We start from the raw sequence: 17,945 nt of genomic DNA, 5'->3' as shown, positions 1-17,945 counted from the left end.
CTATATTCAAGGCAGAGATCAGCAAGATTTTTGGATACTAAGGGAATCAAGAGACATGAAGATAGGTGAAAAAAAAGGAATAGATTGAGTAATTACGGGCCAGTCAGCCTAACCTCAGTGGTGGTAAAATTATTGGAAACAATTCTGAGGGACAGGATAAATCTTGATTTAGGAAGACACAGAATAGCAATTCAGCATGGATTTTTTTTTAAGGGAAGGTCATGTCAGACTAACTTGATTGAATTTTTTGAGGTGGTTACAAGGAAGGTCGATAATGGTAAGTGTGTTTGATGTAGTCTATATGGATTTTAACAAGGCTTTTGGTAAGGTCCCACATGGCAGACTGGTCACAAAAAGTAGAAGTCCATGGGATCCAAGGCAAAGTGGCAAGTTGGATCCAAAACTGGCTCAGAGGCAGGAAGCAAAGGGTAATGGGCGATGGTTGTTTTTGTGTCTGGAAGGCTGTTTCCAATTGGATTCCGCAGGGCTCAGTACTAGGTGCACTGCTTTTTGTGGTACACATCGATGATTTGGACTTCAATGTAGGGGGTACGATTAAGAAGTTTGCATATGATACAAAAATTGGCCATGTGATTGATAATGAAGAAAGCTGTAGACTGCAGCAAGATATCAATGGACTAATCAGGTGGGCAGAGTAGTGGAAAATGGAATTCAATCCGGCAAAGTGTTTGGGGATGGCGAATAAGGCAACGGAATACACAATAAATGTTAGGTCACTGAGAAGTGTAAACGAAGAGGGACCTTGGAGAGCATGTCCATAGATCCCTGAAGATAGCAGGACAGGTAGATAAGGTGGTTAAGGAGGCACATGGGATACTTGCCTTTATTAGACTACACAGGAAGGTTATGCTTGAATTGTATAAAATACAAGTTAGGCCAAGCTAGAGTACAGCGTGCAGCTCTGGTCACATTACAGGAAAGATGTGATTGCACTAGAGAGGATAAAGAGATTTACGAGGATGATGCCTGGACTGGGGAATTTTAGCTATGAGGAAAGATTGGATCTGCTGGGTTGTTTTCTTTGGAACAGAGGGGGCTGAGGGGAGACCTCATTGAGGTGTATAAAACTATGAGGGGCCTAGATAAAATGGATAGGAAGGACCTATTTCCCCAAGCAGAGGGAACAACAACCAGGAGGCATAGATTAAAAGTAAATGGTAGGTTTAGAGGGGATTTGAAGGTAAAATTTTTCCACCCAGAGTGGTGGCGGCCTGGAACTGCCTGAAAAGGGTGGTAGAGGCAGAAATCCTCACCACCTTCAAACAGTACTTGGATATGCACCTACAAGGCTACAGACCAAGAGCTGGAATATGGGATTAGGCTGGATAGCTCTGTCGGCGGCACGGACCCGATGGGCCGAAATGACCTTCTTTGTGCTGTAAATCTCTATGATTCTATGAATGTGGGAAGGTGGAATTGAGGTAAAAGATCAACCATGATCTTATTACATGAAGGGCCAAATCCTACTCTTTAGTTCTAAGCACTTTGGGATGTCTTGAGGATATGAAAGCTACTCCATAAATGCGTCTTTTAAAAAACTCAGCAGATATGTTTATTTAAATTGAAGTCTGACACAAGTGTCCATGTGCTACTTGTGCTTGAGTGAGGAAGAGAAATTAACATTGAGATGCTTATGCTGGAAAAGAGAGTCTGCTGTTCAGTCAGAGTGGTTCTGGGGACACTACAATTGTCAGCTTTTGGACGATTATGCAATAATCCCCGCTGGAGAAGCGCACACAAGGATAGGACCGGACTGCCTGCCAGACTCAGGTCAGGGCGAATACGGCTATGACCACTTTGGGGTAAGCAGCAAAATTCATGGCGCCATTCCCAACCTGAAGTCAATGTCATTGTTTCACAGCAACTTCAACAATGTCTCAGCAAAATCAATAGGTCACAGGAATAAACTATGCTCAAAACCTTTATGGTGAACAGTTACAATCCTCAGGCTGGGGGTTCTGTTCAGATGCACGTCCTTTATTTAAATTACTGCTTCAGAGCACCAACAGAACAAATGTAAAATCAACCAAGTGAACTACTTGCAAATGCATACAATAGGTAGAATCATTTCTGAACCATAACTACAAATCAATCGGAGACCAGATTATTTAAACGAAATGTGCTCTCTTTATTTAAACCAGGGGTCATGTCTTTAATTTGCAGTTTATTCTACAGCCATTCTTAAGGGAAATCTACATCTTAAATTAAAAAATAAGTCAGATGTAAATAGTACAAAATTTCTCCTAAAAATTGCAACGTCTGTGTTCAAATGTTTCAATTTTATTTAAACATAAAAGTATACTAGGGTAAAACAAAGGCTCAGAGTAAGGAACAAATCAAAAAAAAAGAACCAAGAGTTATATGGTACAGCAGAATATTTCTCCTAAACCCTGCATCACTCAGAGCGCAAAGAGGTCATTTGTGCTGTTGGGAAGAGAGGAGAATAAATTCCAAAAAAAAATGCAGTCCAAAGCCCACAGCGTATCCTTCAAACTCCTTTTAAATTTTTTTGTTGTTTTTGTTATTTAATCAAGTGATTGTCACAAAAGAGTCACAAAATTAAGGAATTTCTGGCCAAGTTTACACCAGAATATACTCCTTTATTTTTTTTCCCTGCCATGGTTTTAACGCCTGTAAGGATGGAACCCCTGAGCATTGTGGTTCTGGCCGCGGGCAAATCCACCCGGTGCGGATGGCGGAGCACCTGGAGGTGCTGCTGCTGAGGGTCCTCCATATGAGGGAGCTGGCTGATTTGGATCCGAGAAACCTGGGGCCTGGCCAAAACCACTCATGTCTTGCCCATAACCTATTGAACAAACAGAACAGAAAAGTTATGACTGTTTAGAGGAAAAAAGACAAACAAGTCACCATTAACTTAACAGAAAGCAACTTCAAAAATCAAACTTAATTTTGCACAATTAGATCATCCTTGTACCAGCACAACAAATGCTCAACTGCTTTAAGCACTATTCTCCCATTTAAAAAAAACTAAGTGAGCAAGGACTACATCCTACTTAAGCTACTCATCTTTGTTGAAGCAAGGCAGTTCAAAGTCTATGCAACACCTACCTGCTGCACTATATCCCTGCTCAGCCTGACCGTAAGTCTGAGAAGGACGCGTGGGTCCGTAGCCTGAAGGATCCTGAGGATAGTTACCCATGCCTATTAGGGAGATGAGGAAACCAGGATGACTACCCCAGTAAGCCTGAGCCCGCTTCAATCCATGGCATAGATGCATCAGGTCACCAGTGGCATATGGATGCACAGAAATGCCAGTGAAATAGAAATACATTTTTTAAAGCAGATGTTTGGTCAATTTGTTATTCTATATAGGTAAATTGTGGCAACAAACTATTGGTATATATAATTAAAACAAACTGTGTCTAAGTTAGAAATAGGGTTTGAGCCTCTTGGGCAAGTACCTTTAGTGAATGTAGTACAGCCTGTAGAAAAGGTACTGAGCTGCACAGTGTACGTGGGTATAAGGAGATAAACACATGCACCCCGTAACAGTGATTAAATGAGCAGAGTATTTTAGTGAATTACATGCTTTGGTTCAGCTACTTCCAAATGAGTAATCTTTAAAAATCGCCAGATTAAGAAAAACCACAGCATCTTTCTGCAAGGACTCCAGTATATTATAATTAGTTTTAAAATTCAAGTTTTTAGTACTAATCACTACTGGAAATATTGAGGTAGAGAGGATTGTGAAGTAGCCATTTGTAATTGCAGATTTAGCATAGTTTTTTTCATAGACAGAAGTCCTTGATAAAACACCATTTTCTTTTTAAAATGGCCGAATTCCAATTTATTCAGATCCTGAAAATCTTACAGTAACTTTCCACCTCAAAATAAAATCTGGCTGAAGTAGTCTCCCTGCTTACTCAAGACACTTGGACTCATCTGAAACAAAAAGCAGGGAGGTGCATTTAGCTAGGTAAAAAGAGGAAGCAGATGGACCCAGATTAAGAACAGTAGAGAGACCAACAGCTGGGTTAGGAATTCCGACAATTCAAAGTTACAACCCTTTTTGGGGTGGTGGTACAGGGGAGGAACAGATAAAAGTAGAATTCAGGAGACATGTCATCTGAAAAACGACGACATTGCGTGGATGTAAAAAAAAAAGTGAATGACTACTCATTATACAAGCCTGCATTTGCTGTTAACTTGCACCTTGCAGGCTAGGTCTGCTGCTCTGTCCCTAACAGTAGATTTTACATCCATGAACAGTTATAAAATGCTAGAAAAGGATGATCTAATTCAACCCACCATTCTTTACCTCCTTGTCTTCTGGTGTTCACATACTCCTGCTGGGAATACAAGCAGGTAGAGGGACACTTGACTTCAAGAAGTCATATGCACTGAAGGGGGTTGTTGTGTTCTTTTCTAATCCTACAGCACCTCAAAATCCTACACTACTTTGTTACCTACCATACTGGTTGTACCCAGGGAATTCGGGCTGTCCAGCAGGTGGCTTGCTCATGTCCTGAGGTGTCTGTGTTGCTGGTGGGTAGCCCATCTGTCCTGCTCCTGGTGTGGCAGGGGGTGCTGGTATTCCAGGTGGGCCAAACTGGTCAGCTGGAGGTGCGCCAAATCCTCCATAGCCTGAATAGCAACAAGAATGAGCTCAGGTCAGACAGGTGATTGATTTTTTAATAAAAGGGGCGGGCAGGGCCATCACATCGTTAAAACTATTGTCCGGTTGCGACAAATATTTAAACGATTATGAGCAAAAATAAAATACATCAGGTATGGCCAGGAACAAAACTTTTTCGGGCATCTGCCATACTGAGGTGTACTGAGTGTGTGTGTATATAATGCATGGATCCCACTGTGCTACACTGGACCCAGCTGTTTTACTCTTGACTGCTTGTAAATTGACTAGCAGGAAAGTAGTCAGCCACAAACAAATTCAACACTGTGCTGTCCATTCTGCTCTCTGTTAAAAGAAAAAAAGGGCATGTTTATAGCCACATTGGGATCAGGATTGAGGTTACTTACTTTGATCAATAAAATAGACTGCAAGATTCATCTGTTCAAACGATAAAATGAACCATCGGTTAAAGGCAACCGAGGAACTACTATAGGTTCAAGCTCAGCACAGAAGAGCTCAGCTGGTACTGCAAGAACAAAGTGCAGCCCAGCTTGGTTCTCAATTGGCCCCTTTTAAAGTCAGTAAAAGCAGTAATGCAGAAACCGCGCAAGGCATTTTGACAGAGGATTATTTAATTTTTCACAGAAGATTTAAAAAAAAGAATTGTACATTTTGAAGACATGAAAGCAAGGCTTCTACAGGCTGCACTGTGGGGGCACAAAAAGCCATGACTAAAAAGCAATTAGATACCAAATTCAGAACCGTGAAACAATTTCAGATCTAAATACAACACGCAAATGAGCAGATTTTTAAAAAGTGTCACAATACCTACCTGAAAATGTCACTAATAGTTTACCGAAGTTGGTTGAGCTGGTCATCATGTCCGAAAGTTATTTTGAACATGGTGTATCACTTTCCTAATTACATAATTTCCCATTTAGCACCATTACAAAACACTTCCTGGACTCCAGAGATTGCTTTATCATGGTTAAACATTGGTTGCTTCATTGCTGTGTCAACACAGTATGTAACCAGTATCATTCATACTAAAAACATCTGGGCAGATATTGCAAGCAACTGCCTTAAAGCTACAGTTGCAACACACACACACTTCAATTTATATTACGCTGAAAAATTAAATAAATTGATGCATGAATAAAATTTAGAATTTCAACAAAAATAGTGCTTTGACCAGACAAACTAATGTTTCTATGTCTGCAATAAATTTAACAGGCAACTTTGGTCCTTCATACTTGCAACTTAACATCCTACACAGCATGTGGTCCAAAACTCGCTGTTCTAAACAATTCAATTGCTTCTTTTTCCTCTTTCTGTGGAAGTCAGGTTAAAAACATACCATATTGTGGAGGTGCGCCAAAACCCTGTCCAAATCCCTGAGGTGGTGCAAATCCTCCTGGAGGCGGCTGTGGAACTACATATGGATTAAAGTGTGGAGGTTGCGGAGGGGCACCCCGCCCTCCTGGAGGAGGAGGAGGAGGCCCATACCCACCTGAAAAACCAAAAGAGAAAACCAAAGAATATCAATATATTGCTTTTCCCCCCTCTACACACCAAGCATTGTTCACATTAGCTTTAAAAATTAATTTATACCCACCCATTGGCTGACCAGGTGTCATCCACATACCTGAAAAACAGACAGCAGTTAAAGCAAGCGTGCCCATTTACTAGTTATTCCTAGTCAGATGAAGCAACATCTTTAGAAACTGTACAGAACATAAAATAACCTATATTCAAACTAACAATACTATACAACATAAATATGACTTTTATTGCCAAACTAGAGGAATTATGCCAATTCATAAACGCCCATTTATACAATCCACTCTGCAGAAGGACAAAATATCCCAGTGATTATGTTTCAGCTGAATCACAATATCCTAAAGCACAACAGCGACAGGATGCCTGGAACAGCTCAAGTTATTTTATGCCTTTTTTGACACCGCACTTATCTATACAAAAGAATTAAGTGGGCAACACAAAAGGCAACACTCTCCCCATCTCCCACCCGATTATACAACAGCACTTTAAACAATGTTAGTTTCGTCAGAATTATTTTTTAGCATCCAATATTGGAGGTATCACAACGTCAGCCAATTTCCACTGAACAAATTGAACATCTTTTCCATATGGGTTAACACACTGACACTGGAACATCCTGGACCCCTCCCTAAATAATGTTATTTACCAGGCCAATCAGCCCCTCAGTTAAAATTCAACTTCCACGTACAAAAATAAATTTCTCACAACCCATTGGCAAATGTCACCCAGGATAGCCTCCAAGAAATCCCAGCTTCATGTGAGCGATAGTTATTTTGTGCACACAAAGCTTCATTGTTGGGTGTACCTTGAATTCTTTGTCCCAATGCATAGTTAAGACCCCAAGCAACAGCGCTGTAACATGCAGGCAAAAAGCATTTGATCCATGAAAGAGCAAAGAAGGGTAGTAGGAGGGACTGGGTGATGGTGGGATTTGCTCAGGTGCATTTTCCAAGAACGATAATTGAGAGCAAGTATCCTGGCTCATTTCAACCTACCCGCTAAGCACAAGAGCAGAGGGGCAGATTATACCAATCCTCTCCCCTCTGCAACCATCTCAGCATGAACCCTTCCTTCATAGTCTGAATATTTCAGATTGTCGAGCTTTATAAACTTTTTATCCCCTGGAGATTTTTCTTTAGAGTTGTCTGATGGTCTTCCATGTTTTCCTACTGACCACTTTGTGTAAGATCAATACTGACTTATGAGCCAAGATATTTTCAACAAAGGGGACCACAATTTGCTGAGAAGGATTCTCTACTCTACATATGAGCTTTTAGGCCAACAGCAAAGATAAGCTGGCAACCACAGTAGGGGCTGCATTGTTCCAGGTAAGAACAAAAGAACATATCATTTATATAACATCTTTCATGTCCCAACAACCAATTAATTAATTTTGTAGGCAACTGCAGCTGCCACTTTGCACAGAGCACCATTTTACCAGTTATTTTATATTATAGGTTGTGTTTGACGGCACCTCCAACAATGCAGCAATCTTCCAAGTACTACACTTAAGTGTCAGCCTAGATTATTTGCTCAAAGTTTGAGTCTTGTACACACTACCTTCTGACTCGGGTGAAAACGATACTACTGGGCTGAGCTAAAAGAGGTAGTTCACTGCAAGATGGTACACAAAGTGGTCAGTAGGAAAACATGGAAGACCATCAGACAACTCAAAAGAAAAATCTCCAGGGGATAAAAAGTTTATAAAGCTTGACGACAATCTGAAATATTCAGACGGCAAGATGCATGTCCTGATCATCTGGGAATGGAATTTCATTCTAGGAGTCTCCCTTCCTCCCCTGAACAATTTGTATGTGGAAGTTAAATCAATTGCAAATACCAAATTATTAAAATGGATATTGCTGCTGAAAAATGCCAACGGCAAACACGTCAGTGATCCTTTTGTTTAAAAGCTTCCCACCAAATTTTAAATTGGCTAACACTGTTGATCAATTCGAATTTATCAAGAACAATTCTAGAGGCAATAGTACCATGTGTAAATAGTTTACATGGCAGATTAATCACATTCCAGGTTATTGCATTAAATGCACCATTTACCTTGTGGGCTACCATAACTCTGCTGCTGCCAGCCTTGTGAGGGTTGACCTCCCCAGCCATTGGCAGCATTTGGCAAGCTTCTACCCCACTGTGGTGCTCCCGGCTGGCCAGGCCCTGGGCCTTTACTGTCACGAGGCTCTGCACGTTTCACTTCAACCTAATTAGGACAACAGAGGGAAGGATAAAAAAGCCACTCTGCATACTCTTCCATACCCCCTCCCTTGACACACCCATATCTATTAAACTTAACATTTACACTTACATCTTATAACTTACAACTACATTTAAATAGCTTAAATAGGCCAATATATATATAAATATATATATGTTTCTCAAGTATAAATTAATGTTTTACACTAAAATGTTCATTACAGGGCAGATGTATTTCAAATTAAAAAGATCTAAATTTTGTAATCAGTTCATTTGAAATTAACAAGATCAAAAGTCTAATGTAATAGAAATCAATCTAACCATCACCACTTTTACAGATCCACAGTACCTGAGAAACATAGTCTTTAGATTGCTGTGGCCTTACTTAAAAAATGTTATTTAAACATCTAATGGAAGATAATGACTTACCTTCCCCAGGCTATGCATAAAGAATCTCAATTAATTACTTCAAACAAAATGTCAGAAGGGAATGGATGAGCTAATCGAGTCTTAAATTACATCTTTAACAGAAAAAGGAAATACATGCAGATAAAAATGGACAGTTGAGTAAATTAGAAGCAAATCTTCATACTGTGTTTAAAGAAATTACACATCTCCACCACTCAGCTAATAGCGCTTGAAGTTAGTCAAGAGATGGGGGTTACTTATGGGAATATAAAAACCAACCTCCTATGCAGGTGTCAAAAATAACTATTTACGATTTTATAAACTGTCTCAAAGCTTATCGGCGATCATAAGTGTAATAATTCCCAGAGCTGAGGGAGCAGTACCATACACTCAAGCTACTTAACTATATTTTTTGCTTGCTTACTTTATGCAGGAAATAACATTTCTTTGATTTAAAATGGACTGGAAAAGAAAAAGCATTTTGGATGCTACTCCAAACCAGCTAAGTCATTACACTGATGTCAAGATAAAGATGTGTGTAGATCAGTTATCAGTTGGGCAATACTTTTAAGTCATAAAAACTCATTTCAGACTTCCATTCAATAGTTTGATATGATTAATAATCTGAATTTCAGTGAGACACAAGATGCTGCTGAACTATTGATTGCCATTCATTTTAGCAAGTCAAAGATCTGAAAACTGGTGCTTAATCCTTTTCCTGAACAGGAATTGCATCTGGTTAATGCAACAAAATCTATATACATTGTCATTTCAATTTTTTTTAAATAAAGGCTTATTGTACTTGAATCACTTCCAAATTTAAGACAGGTTCCCTTTAGTTTTGCTGAAAGTTGATATTACCTAACACGCAAGCGATATCTCAGTAGGATTTAACCACCAAAAATATAATCAATTCCCATCTGAAATGGTCATGGTTGTGAAAGATGGTACAAATTTTGACCGTGTGTTTTAATTCAACAAAAACTATGCAGAGCTTTGCTTATTGCAATATACTGACATATCACAATATTGTGACAGTCTTGCACTTGATATTTTCAATGCAGTTATTATGCAGACAAGATTTGCGCCAGTCAGTTTGTGCAACTTAAGTACATGAATTTTTAGATGTATGGAAGTTTAGTTCTATTTCTAATCTAAAAATAACCCACTTTGCCATTCAGATGCGCGCCAGTGTTTTAAAAACCCACCTTTATGACACTGCTATAAGCACCATAACGAAAAGGTATGTTATTGGAATGTTCTGGGAGTGGGTTGGTGGGAAAACAAAAAAAAAATAGAAGGGAAGGACTCCTCAATAATGCCATAAAAATTATGGTAGTTTAGTCTTGCACTGCACAGGTGAACTCCATAAATTTTGTACAGCACTCTGGGCAAAAGTTTGAACTACAATTTGTTATCTTGGTAAGGCAGCATGCAAAGATAAGCAACTCCAACGCCAAAGTCTATTCCGAATTCAACTGCTACCTTTACGCAACCCCATATGAAAGACCCAAAAGGGAATAAACTTGATTTAACAAGTCACATCAATGCAACCTGTTGGGCATACTTCAATATAGAAAATCATTGCCTTCATATTGAAGTAACAAAAGGCAAAAAGGACATCAATTGCTGTGATTTAAACCAGAAATGAAGTTGAACTGGGGAAAGAAGCCCTTCCCATTTTGGTCAACAAGTTCTCTCAAGTCAGCTATAGAACAGCCAAGTGCAAAGTAAAGCTTCCTCTACTCTGCCCCAATGTGCTTCAGGCCCAACTTCAAGAGCAACCGCTTCTGTATCAATGTGGCATTTTTCTATTGCCCACACCAACCTTCCTATGTCCTCCAAGACTGCAAATTAGTACATTAGTGACACATTTCTGCCCAGTGGGAACTGGATTGAGAGTGCCTGAACATCACTGCAAGGGACTCTTACAGCCAGCAGATTTTCATCCTATAGTCTGGGTTGGATTCAAACTCAGATCAGAGTTGGTGAAAGGTTAATAAGTCACTTCATTACCCAGTTTAGCAAAGTGAACCTCTATACAACTTGTTATCCAAAGCTTTTCAAATCGCCTTATTAATTTGCTCAGAGGGTTGAAATGTGTGATTTATCAAGAAAACTTCACTTTCAACACTGCAAGTTATACACAAAATTCAAGTTGCAAAATGAAGGCATCTCTTACCAAAACCAAGAAATGCATTCACTCTCCAATAAATCTTGGAGCGCGATTTATCAAGTTGGGATTTAGGGACAGGCAAGCTAATTTTAAACATGCCAGGAAATACCTGAGGAATAGAACAGCGAGGAACAATCAGCAACTGGGTCACTTGTTACACTGCTATATAGCACAGGTAGACTGAATGCTAAGGCACAGCTTCAGCTTTAAGGAATCTTGATGGTTAAATGACAATACTCGAGCTGCAACAACTTGTTTGTCAGTAGAATCTGCAATACAAGTTTTCAAGGCTTGGTAATGACCAAGTTAAATATGATGGCATTTTTAAAATAACTCTCTTTTGCCCAAGGTACTGAATATATGCAAAGAACAATCTTTTGGAATTACTTTACACAAAGCATTTCACTCCATATTTTAAAACTCATTTATTTTACACGACCTGCACTACACAGCCCATGTAAAACGAGAGCTAATTTTACTGCCACCAGAATGCAACACCCACCCCTCAATTCCAGGTGAAGCAGCTTAATTTGCTGCTTCCCTAGACATAAAATTAAATAATTACACATATGCTGTATTACAACACAGTATGAAGATCAAGCAAATGAGGCCACTTAACTGGGTTTTTAACATTAAAGCAGGTTATTATCGACTAAAGTATACAGCAAGTGACCTCCGACAAAACAAAATAAAATTGACCACCAGTCCTTCAGCATGCCAACACAGATATGACACTTAATAGGAACACTACCAGTTTTCTTACAACTCAAAAAAAACTTAGCCAGTCACAAATTCTGTCCTTAAAAACATATCTGAAGGAGTGGTTTCTTAAACGGAGACTTAAATGATTAATACAGATTTCACCGGTCTTCTGATGAATAGCTTACAATACAGGTAATTAAAACTAACGTGCAAGCATCTGATAAATTCTGCTTAAATGCATGCAGGCATCGTTCTTACTTATGGGCATAATTGATTTAACTAAGTTTCACTGTTTTGAAAAGTGATTTTTGTTATATATAATTATTAAAAGGGTAAAAGCATGAATACAACTAATTTACTGCTTCTTCCACAGTAAATAGGATTAAAATCTGGGTCCTAGGAGTCATTAAGTTACCTCTTAAAACAGGATTCTCTCCAATGTAGAGATCACACACTATAACCCCAGTGAAATCTCCAGTCACCTAAGCCTCGGTTCAGTCTAAGGGTAAAATAAAACTACAACTACACACTTTTTTGCCCATGATGTCGTGATAATGCATGTTGACAGCCTGGTCCACTGATTGCTCGTCCTCGAAAGTAATAAATCCAAAACCTATCCAACGACGAAGAGTGAATCAAGGTAGCAGGGTGTAGTGACACAAAACAGGATGATGTACAGTATTAGGGCGGGGTAATTTAACGGATATACCAGGGTTTCAGATAATTGGAAGCCCCTTCTGTTCAATCACTGAGGGAGGACAAGTTTCAACCAGTCAGTATTTCAGATTTATTGAAATACAGTAATCTACCGCAGTGATCAACACTTATGGACCACAAAGTCCACAAACCATAAAAGAAGTTTTGTTTCAAAACTCGGAGGTTCTAGGACAGGGTAGGTTGACACCAAGTTATGAGCCTCAGCTGGTTCCATCACAAAAGAGCATGCCATAATGATGGGGCTAAAAAAAAAGCGCTGCATTATGGTTGGACCAGCCATCAAGGGTGAAGAAAAACTGACATGGCACGTATGCCCTTGGTTCTAATCTCAAAGTGCAAAATTTAAATGTAAATCAATCTGCGTAGAGTGTGGCATCAAGTAAAAGTGGTTTCTGAATACTAGGAAGTGAGGAAAGGTTTAAATTAACACTGAACTCCAGAGTCGCAGCAACACATGCATTTATAGGGCATTAGCGGGGAGGAGTACTAGGACTATGCATGAAAAGCATTAAATGTTGGACAGTTAGGTTCATCTCACTATTATATTCCTAATTTCAGCCTAGTTGCCGTGGGTAGGTTCTAAATGAAGGGCAAGTGCTTCTTCTGGCGGGGGTGGGGGGGGGGGGGGGGGAAGCTCAAAGGGAAAGCTCGCCACAGGCAGCTCCTATGTGCCTATCGACATTAAGAGCCTGAACAGAAGTCTCCGAGCGGGTCAACCAACCTCAGCTTCTGTTTTGTACTGATCTTTTTAATGCAAGAAACCATTAGATCAAATTTGTGTCCTTTTTTTTGTTAGCAAGCTGGATTCATGAAACTCAACTACTTTAGCTACAACAGAATTTCCTGGCTATGTTTGGCTATTACAATTCCCTTAAGAATGCACACCGTTGGTCCTTAAATATAGAAAAAATGTTAAAGGGGTTCCTATGTTGCTAAGGGGCTAGTTACAGAAGCTGACATTTTAGAACTATACAAATGGATTCTAATACAACACTGCAAATAACCACTGCAATGCAACAAGTCAGCCAATATACGCAGCTTGGAACCTTCAATATCAAATAATTGTAATATCAAGCTACTCAATAGTGGAACAAGACTATGAAAAGTACTTCCAAAAGACTAAAATAGATGGACCTTGGTTGGCAGAAATGCATGCAGAATATATTAAAAATACTACACAATTAGCTAAATGTTCATCATAAACCCCAAACCTCTTATTTGGCTTTCTTCACAATAAATCATGATTTTGTGAAACTAAGCTGGGGATACCCAAAAGCAGACTACACATCAAAAGGTGGCACAAAGCAGCAAGGGAATTGAGGGAAGCACTTGGCTTGAACAACATTGCTAAGATGTAGTGCTGGACTCATGGTCCAATACACTGCCACCTTATATTTGCCCATGGACCTCAAATATTTAACCATCTGGATACCATTACAGTTCAATTGTGCATTACTAAAAACGATAAAATAAAAACAGGGAGGACGGGGATAACTAATTTAACAAAATTCAAAATTTAAAGAAACTAAAATGGTGAAGTTAAAATATGGAAAATTGGTTTGCAGTTTTCAACTGATTTATAGAAAACCACTGGTGAAACAGCAATATCGTTTTGGAGCCAGCCAATCTTATCTGAAACCCTGTGTTTTTCCTCTTGGTAGGCACATTGCTTTGCAGCTAGTGCTGACAGCAGCAACATAGTGCTATAGCTTTATAAAACAAACTAATATAAATATATATATATACTACAGGCAGCACCCTCAAAGCTTATCCAACAGTGTTGGTCAGCCCAGAGAAGTTCTATTTAAAAACATTTGATACACAAAGATACAGGCCAAAATGGTTTTGCAGCAGGAAATTCTGCTGTCAGCAACAAGAGCAAATGACAAAAGTCTTGCAGTCCCCAGACAGACATATCCCATCCCTCCTGAGTGTAGAACTGGCCTGTACCTGTGTGATACAACTTATCACAAACCTAGAGAAGGAAATCTAAAGAGATAAGTTAATACATTAAAACAAGGCACATACAAGTTTCTTAACATTACTGCACTTAGATTTAACTAAATAAAACACTTACAAATGTAAATTATGATACTTAAATTGAATAACAAGGCAAAGAAACTAAGACTTAAGACTAATTAACTTACGTATATATTAGACATAAATATTTTGAAAATGAGTATCCAAAATAAATGAATGGATTCAGATGACAAACTTATATACAATAACTAATGAACATATCCCTCAATTTACCTACTGTAATATCTGTTTAATTAGATGTTAAAAGTTGACCATCAGCAAAAAAGAAATTTCACAGGAATAGTTGACAGAACAATCAGATTCTAACCCATGATCGGTCAATTAACAGATAGCTGGCCGGGACAAAAATAAACTTAGAAAACACATCTGATTTTGGAAAATACAGTAACTTGGATTAGAAAGTGCGCTCATTTAGTTCATCAGCTGACTCCAGTAAAATGGAGCACGATGCTCAAAAACTTGAGAACTATTTATTACATTAGCAAGCGTACTTATAAGGAAAGGTTTTCACATACAGATTCTTCATAAAAGGTTCTCAGAAATGTCAAATGGACTCTTAGCAATTTACAGTTCAATAGATAACTATGAAAGCAATCTCACTACATAACATTTCAAAGAATTTACAGCTTAAAAGCTTTAAGCTGGTTGCAAATATACCAATTTGGTCACACCGCATTCAGCTAATTTCTGAACCACACCAACCTCTTTAAAACTTGGGTGTTTCGACTCAACTTCATGAAAGTTTTGTTTCAGCTGATAGTCAAAGTATTGATATTGCACCAGTGTACATGTTACACTTACCACATGGTTGGATACAATTTCCTCCCAATGGATTTAAATGATCGTGGTGTTGGATTGGAACATCTAAAAATATCTATGATAGGAATACACTGGACAAAAAAAAAACCCATAGCAGTCCATCTGACCAGTTCCTGCACCTAGAAAATATCATATCCCACAACTCCAAATAATATCCAACTCTTGAATTTACTAATGCGATTAGCACTAATTGCCAGTCTTGAAAGCTCATTTCATATATTTACCAACTCCACAGATTAACTACGTTCAGTTACATTTGTTTAATTTCTCTCTTACAGGTAACATTAATACTTTTGACACATTTTAACTCATGTAATTCCTCCCTTCTATGTACTAATTTTGGATATTGCCACGGTGTCAATGCTTCAACTAAATTTGCATATTTACACACAAAGGATACAACATTGGGCTAAAATTCCCAGTTTACCACAAATAAGTGCTGCTCTCAGACAAGCCACAACACTAAGTGGAAAGATGGTGCCATGGCCAAAAGGGAAGGACGGGCACCAGCATCATTATGACGCCTCAACATTAAAGCAGGAGAACTGATAGAACTTCTTGGTCAGCAAGTGTGAAAAACTGACTTACACTTTCAGCTCTGTAGCCTTTTGAACACCACATAGATACTTTCTTTAGCTGAAACACCACTACCTGGGCTGCAAACTTCACATTACAGTTCCCATTATGGGCTTGCAAGTTGCAGGTTAGGATAAGAGCATATAGTTCCTCTCTCTTGCAATACACAAATGCACTGCCTCTTCAAAGCATTCCATCCAACAGCATGGCTGAGAACTAGTAATACTTGCAGTGAAATCACATCAAGTGGTAAGTCAGCCAGAATTGGGATTCAAGCTCAGGCATTCTAAAATAATAAATACCCTGCAATGCCAGACCACTACCCACCCATTGCACTATAATGGAATTGCTCTGGTCAACCAAAAGACCTGCATAAAATCTACAAAGCCATGCAGTGCAGCCTTCTGTGATGCCATGCGACATTGCACTGAACACAGTGGAATAATCCTGACTGCAAGCAATAAACTCATAAAAAGGGTAAAATGTTCTTCTGTAAAATTTCATATACATTATAAGAAAGAACTTGCATTTATAAAGCACCTTTCACTACTTCAGCAAATTAAGCACTTTTGGGCTGTGGCCACTTGTAATGTAAGGAAACGTGGCAGCCAATTTGCACACAGCAAGGTCAAACAAACCACAATGAGAATAAACGACGAGACAATTTGTTTGTGATATTGGTGGAGAGATAAATATTGGTCAGGACACTGGGGAGAAGTCCCCTGCTCCTCTTTGAATAACGCCATGGGATCTTTTACGTCCGCCCGAGGGGGCAGACAGGGGCCGCAGTTTAATGTCTCATCCGAAAGATAGTACTTCCAACACTCCTTCAGTACTGCACTGAAGTGTCAGTCTGAAGTATGTGCTTAAGTCTCTGGAGTGGGGCATGCACCCATAACCTTCTGATTCAGGTGAGAGTGCCACCACTGAGCTAAGCAGACCACTATATGCATAAACACACCAGGGATAGCTCATATCTGTGGTCTAATATACAAGCAGTTCTACACAACTCCAGTTTTACTTCTTTAGGATGTCACCCAAACTAATTGTTTAGAACTCTAACTATTCACTTTACGTGTGCCTATCCAAAGAAGTTAAATTGCTTTCTGCTACAGCAATAATTTAACAAATTTAAAAGCTAGTCTCATACTAGGAGCAACTTTCCACTGAAGTATAGCGCTTCTCATAGAAAGCTTAACAGGACCCAGTAGTCTTCCAGAGGCACGTGAAGTCTCTCATGTGACGTTTGCTTTAGTATTTTATTGCATAGCAATAAGCAGTTACAGGGAAGTGGTAGACTGGTAGTTTACCAACCAGGGCAGCAATTGTAATTAACATATGTTGATGCTGCTAATAATCCTAAATCAAACAGTGCTGTATAAAATGCATGATTTTCCCAGGAAAGTGACATACAATATATAACCTTCCCCATTGGCATAAAGTTAAATATTTCTAATTTATTTTTGTCGAAGTTTAAATTAACACTATTTCTCAATGGTTTTTAAGAAAAAAAGATTGGAAAATTGAGCCACATTCACATTTTTGAGAACCCATAGTGAAAAGTACTGTATGGTTCAGAAGAGGTAGTTTGTCATCTGAATATAAGATGGATTAAGTCAGCAACAAAGTGGATCAGCCTTTACCTCGGGGCCTCTGCTTCTCGGCATCATAGATCATTACCACTTCAGAGACCTAAAAGAAAGAATGAAAATAATATCAAAAGCAGCAAGACAGACATGAGTGATGCAAACACATGGACATGGAGCACTGAAAGTCAAGAAATTTCCATTTGGATAAAGCTAGTCCATTCAGTTTTCTTTTTTGCTCCTGCTGTATTCCTCAAAGAACATGCATCAAACAGAAATAACTTAGGCTTTCCCCTCAAATGTACAATGGAATCCATTGAGGGAGTGCAGCGAAGGTTCACCAGACTGATGCCCAGACATAAGAAAGACTGGATTGACTAGGCTTATATTCACTGGAATTTAAAAGAATGAGACGGGATCTCAGAAACATAAAATTCTGACGGGATTGGACTGGTTAGATGCAGGAAGAATGTTCCCGATGTTGGGGAAGTCCAGAACCAAAGGTCACAGTCTAAGGATAAGGGGTAAACCATTTAGG

The 17,945-nt window shown here is 39.0% G+C and overlaps 1 protein-coding gene and 1 non-coding gene across 5 annotated transcripts in view; both read right to left on the bottom strand.

Moving 5' to 3' along the window:
- Positions 1–1,977: 1,977 nt before the first annotated feature.
- Positions 1,978–17,945, bottom strand: part of dazap1 (DAZ associated protein 1) — a 29,992-nt gene continuing 14,024 nt past the window's right edge. The window contains exons 6-13 of one of the 4 annotated variants that reach the window (XM_070859662.1): positions 17,465–17,513; positions 12,200–12,282; positions 8,234–8,390; positions 6,231–6,260; positions 5,973–6,125; positions 4,453–4,626; positions 3,091–3,183; positions 1,978–2,827 (exon numbers count right to left, since the gene is read on the bottom strand). In XM_070859662.1, coding sequence (XP_070715763.1) covers positions 2,646–2,827; positions 3,091–3,183; positions 4,453–4,626; positions 5,973–6,125; positions 6,231–6,260; positions 8,234–8,390; positions 12,200–12,282; positions 17,465–17,513 — 921 coding nt within the window. In that variant the 3' untranslated portion in view covers positions 1,978–2,645. The remainder of the gene's footprint in view (positions 2,828–3,090; positions 3,184–4,452; positions 4,627–5,972; positions 6,126–6,230; positions 6,261–8,233; positions 8,391–12,199; positions 12,283–17,464; positions 17,514–17,945) is intronic. The other 3 variants (XM_070859659.1, XM_070859660.1, XM_070859661.1) reach the window with 3 other exon arrangements.
- LOC139229550 (small nucleolar RNA SNORA13) lies at positions 6,488–6,621 on the bottom strand. The gene has a single exon (XR_011587751.1). It is a non-coding gene; the product is annotated as a small nucleolar RNA SNORA13 (small nucleolar RNA).

The sequence above is a fragment of the Pristiophorus japonicus genome, chromosome 18 (assembly GCF_044704955.1).
Source record: "Pristiophorus japonicus isolate sPriJap1 chromosome 18, sPriJap1.hap1, whole genome shotgun sequence".
Lineage (NCBI taxonomy): Eukaryota > Metazoa > Chordata > Chondrichthyes > Pristiophoridae > Pristiophorus > Pristiophorus japonicus.
This window is presented reverse-complemented; position numbering and strand designations above follow the sequence as displayed.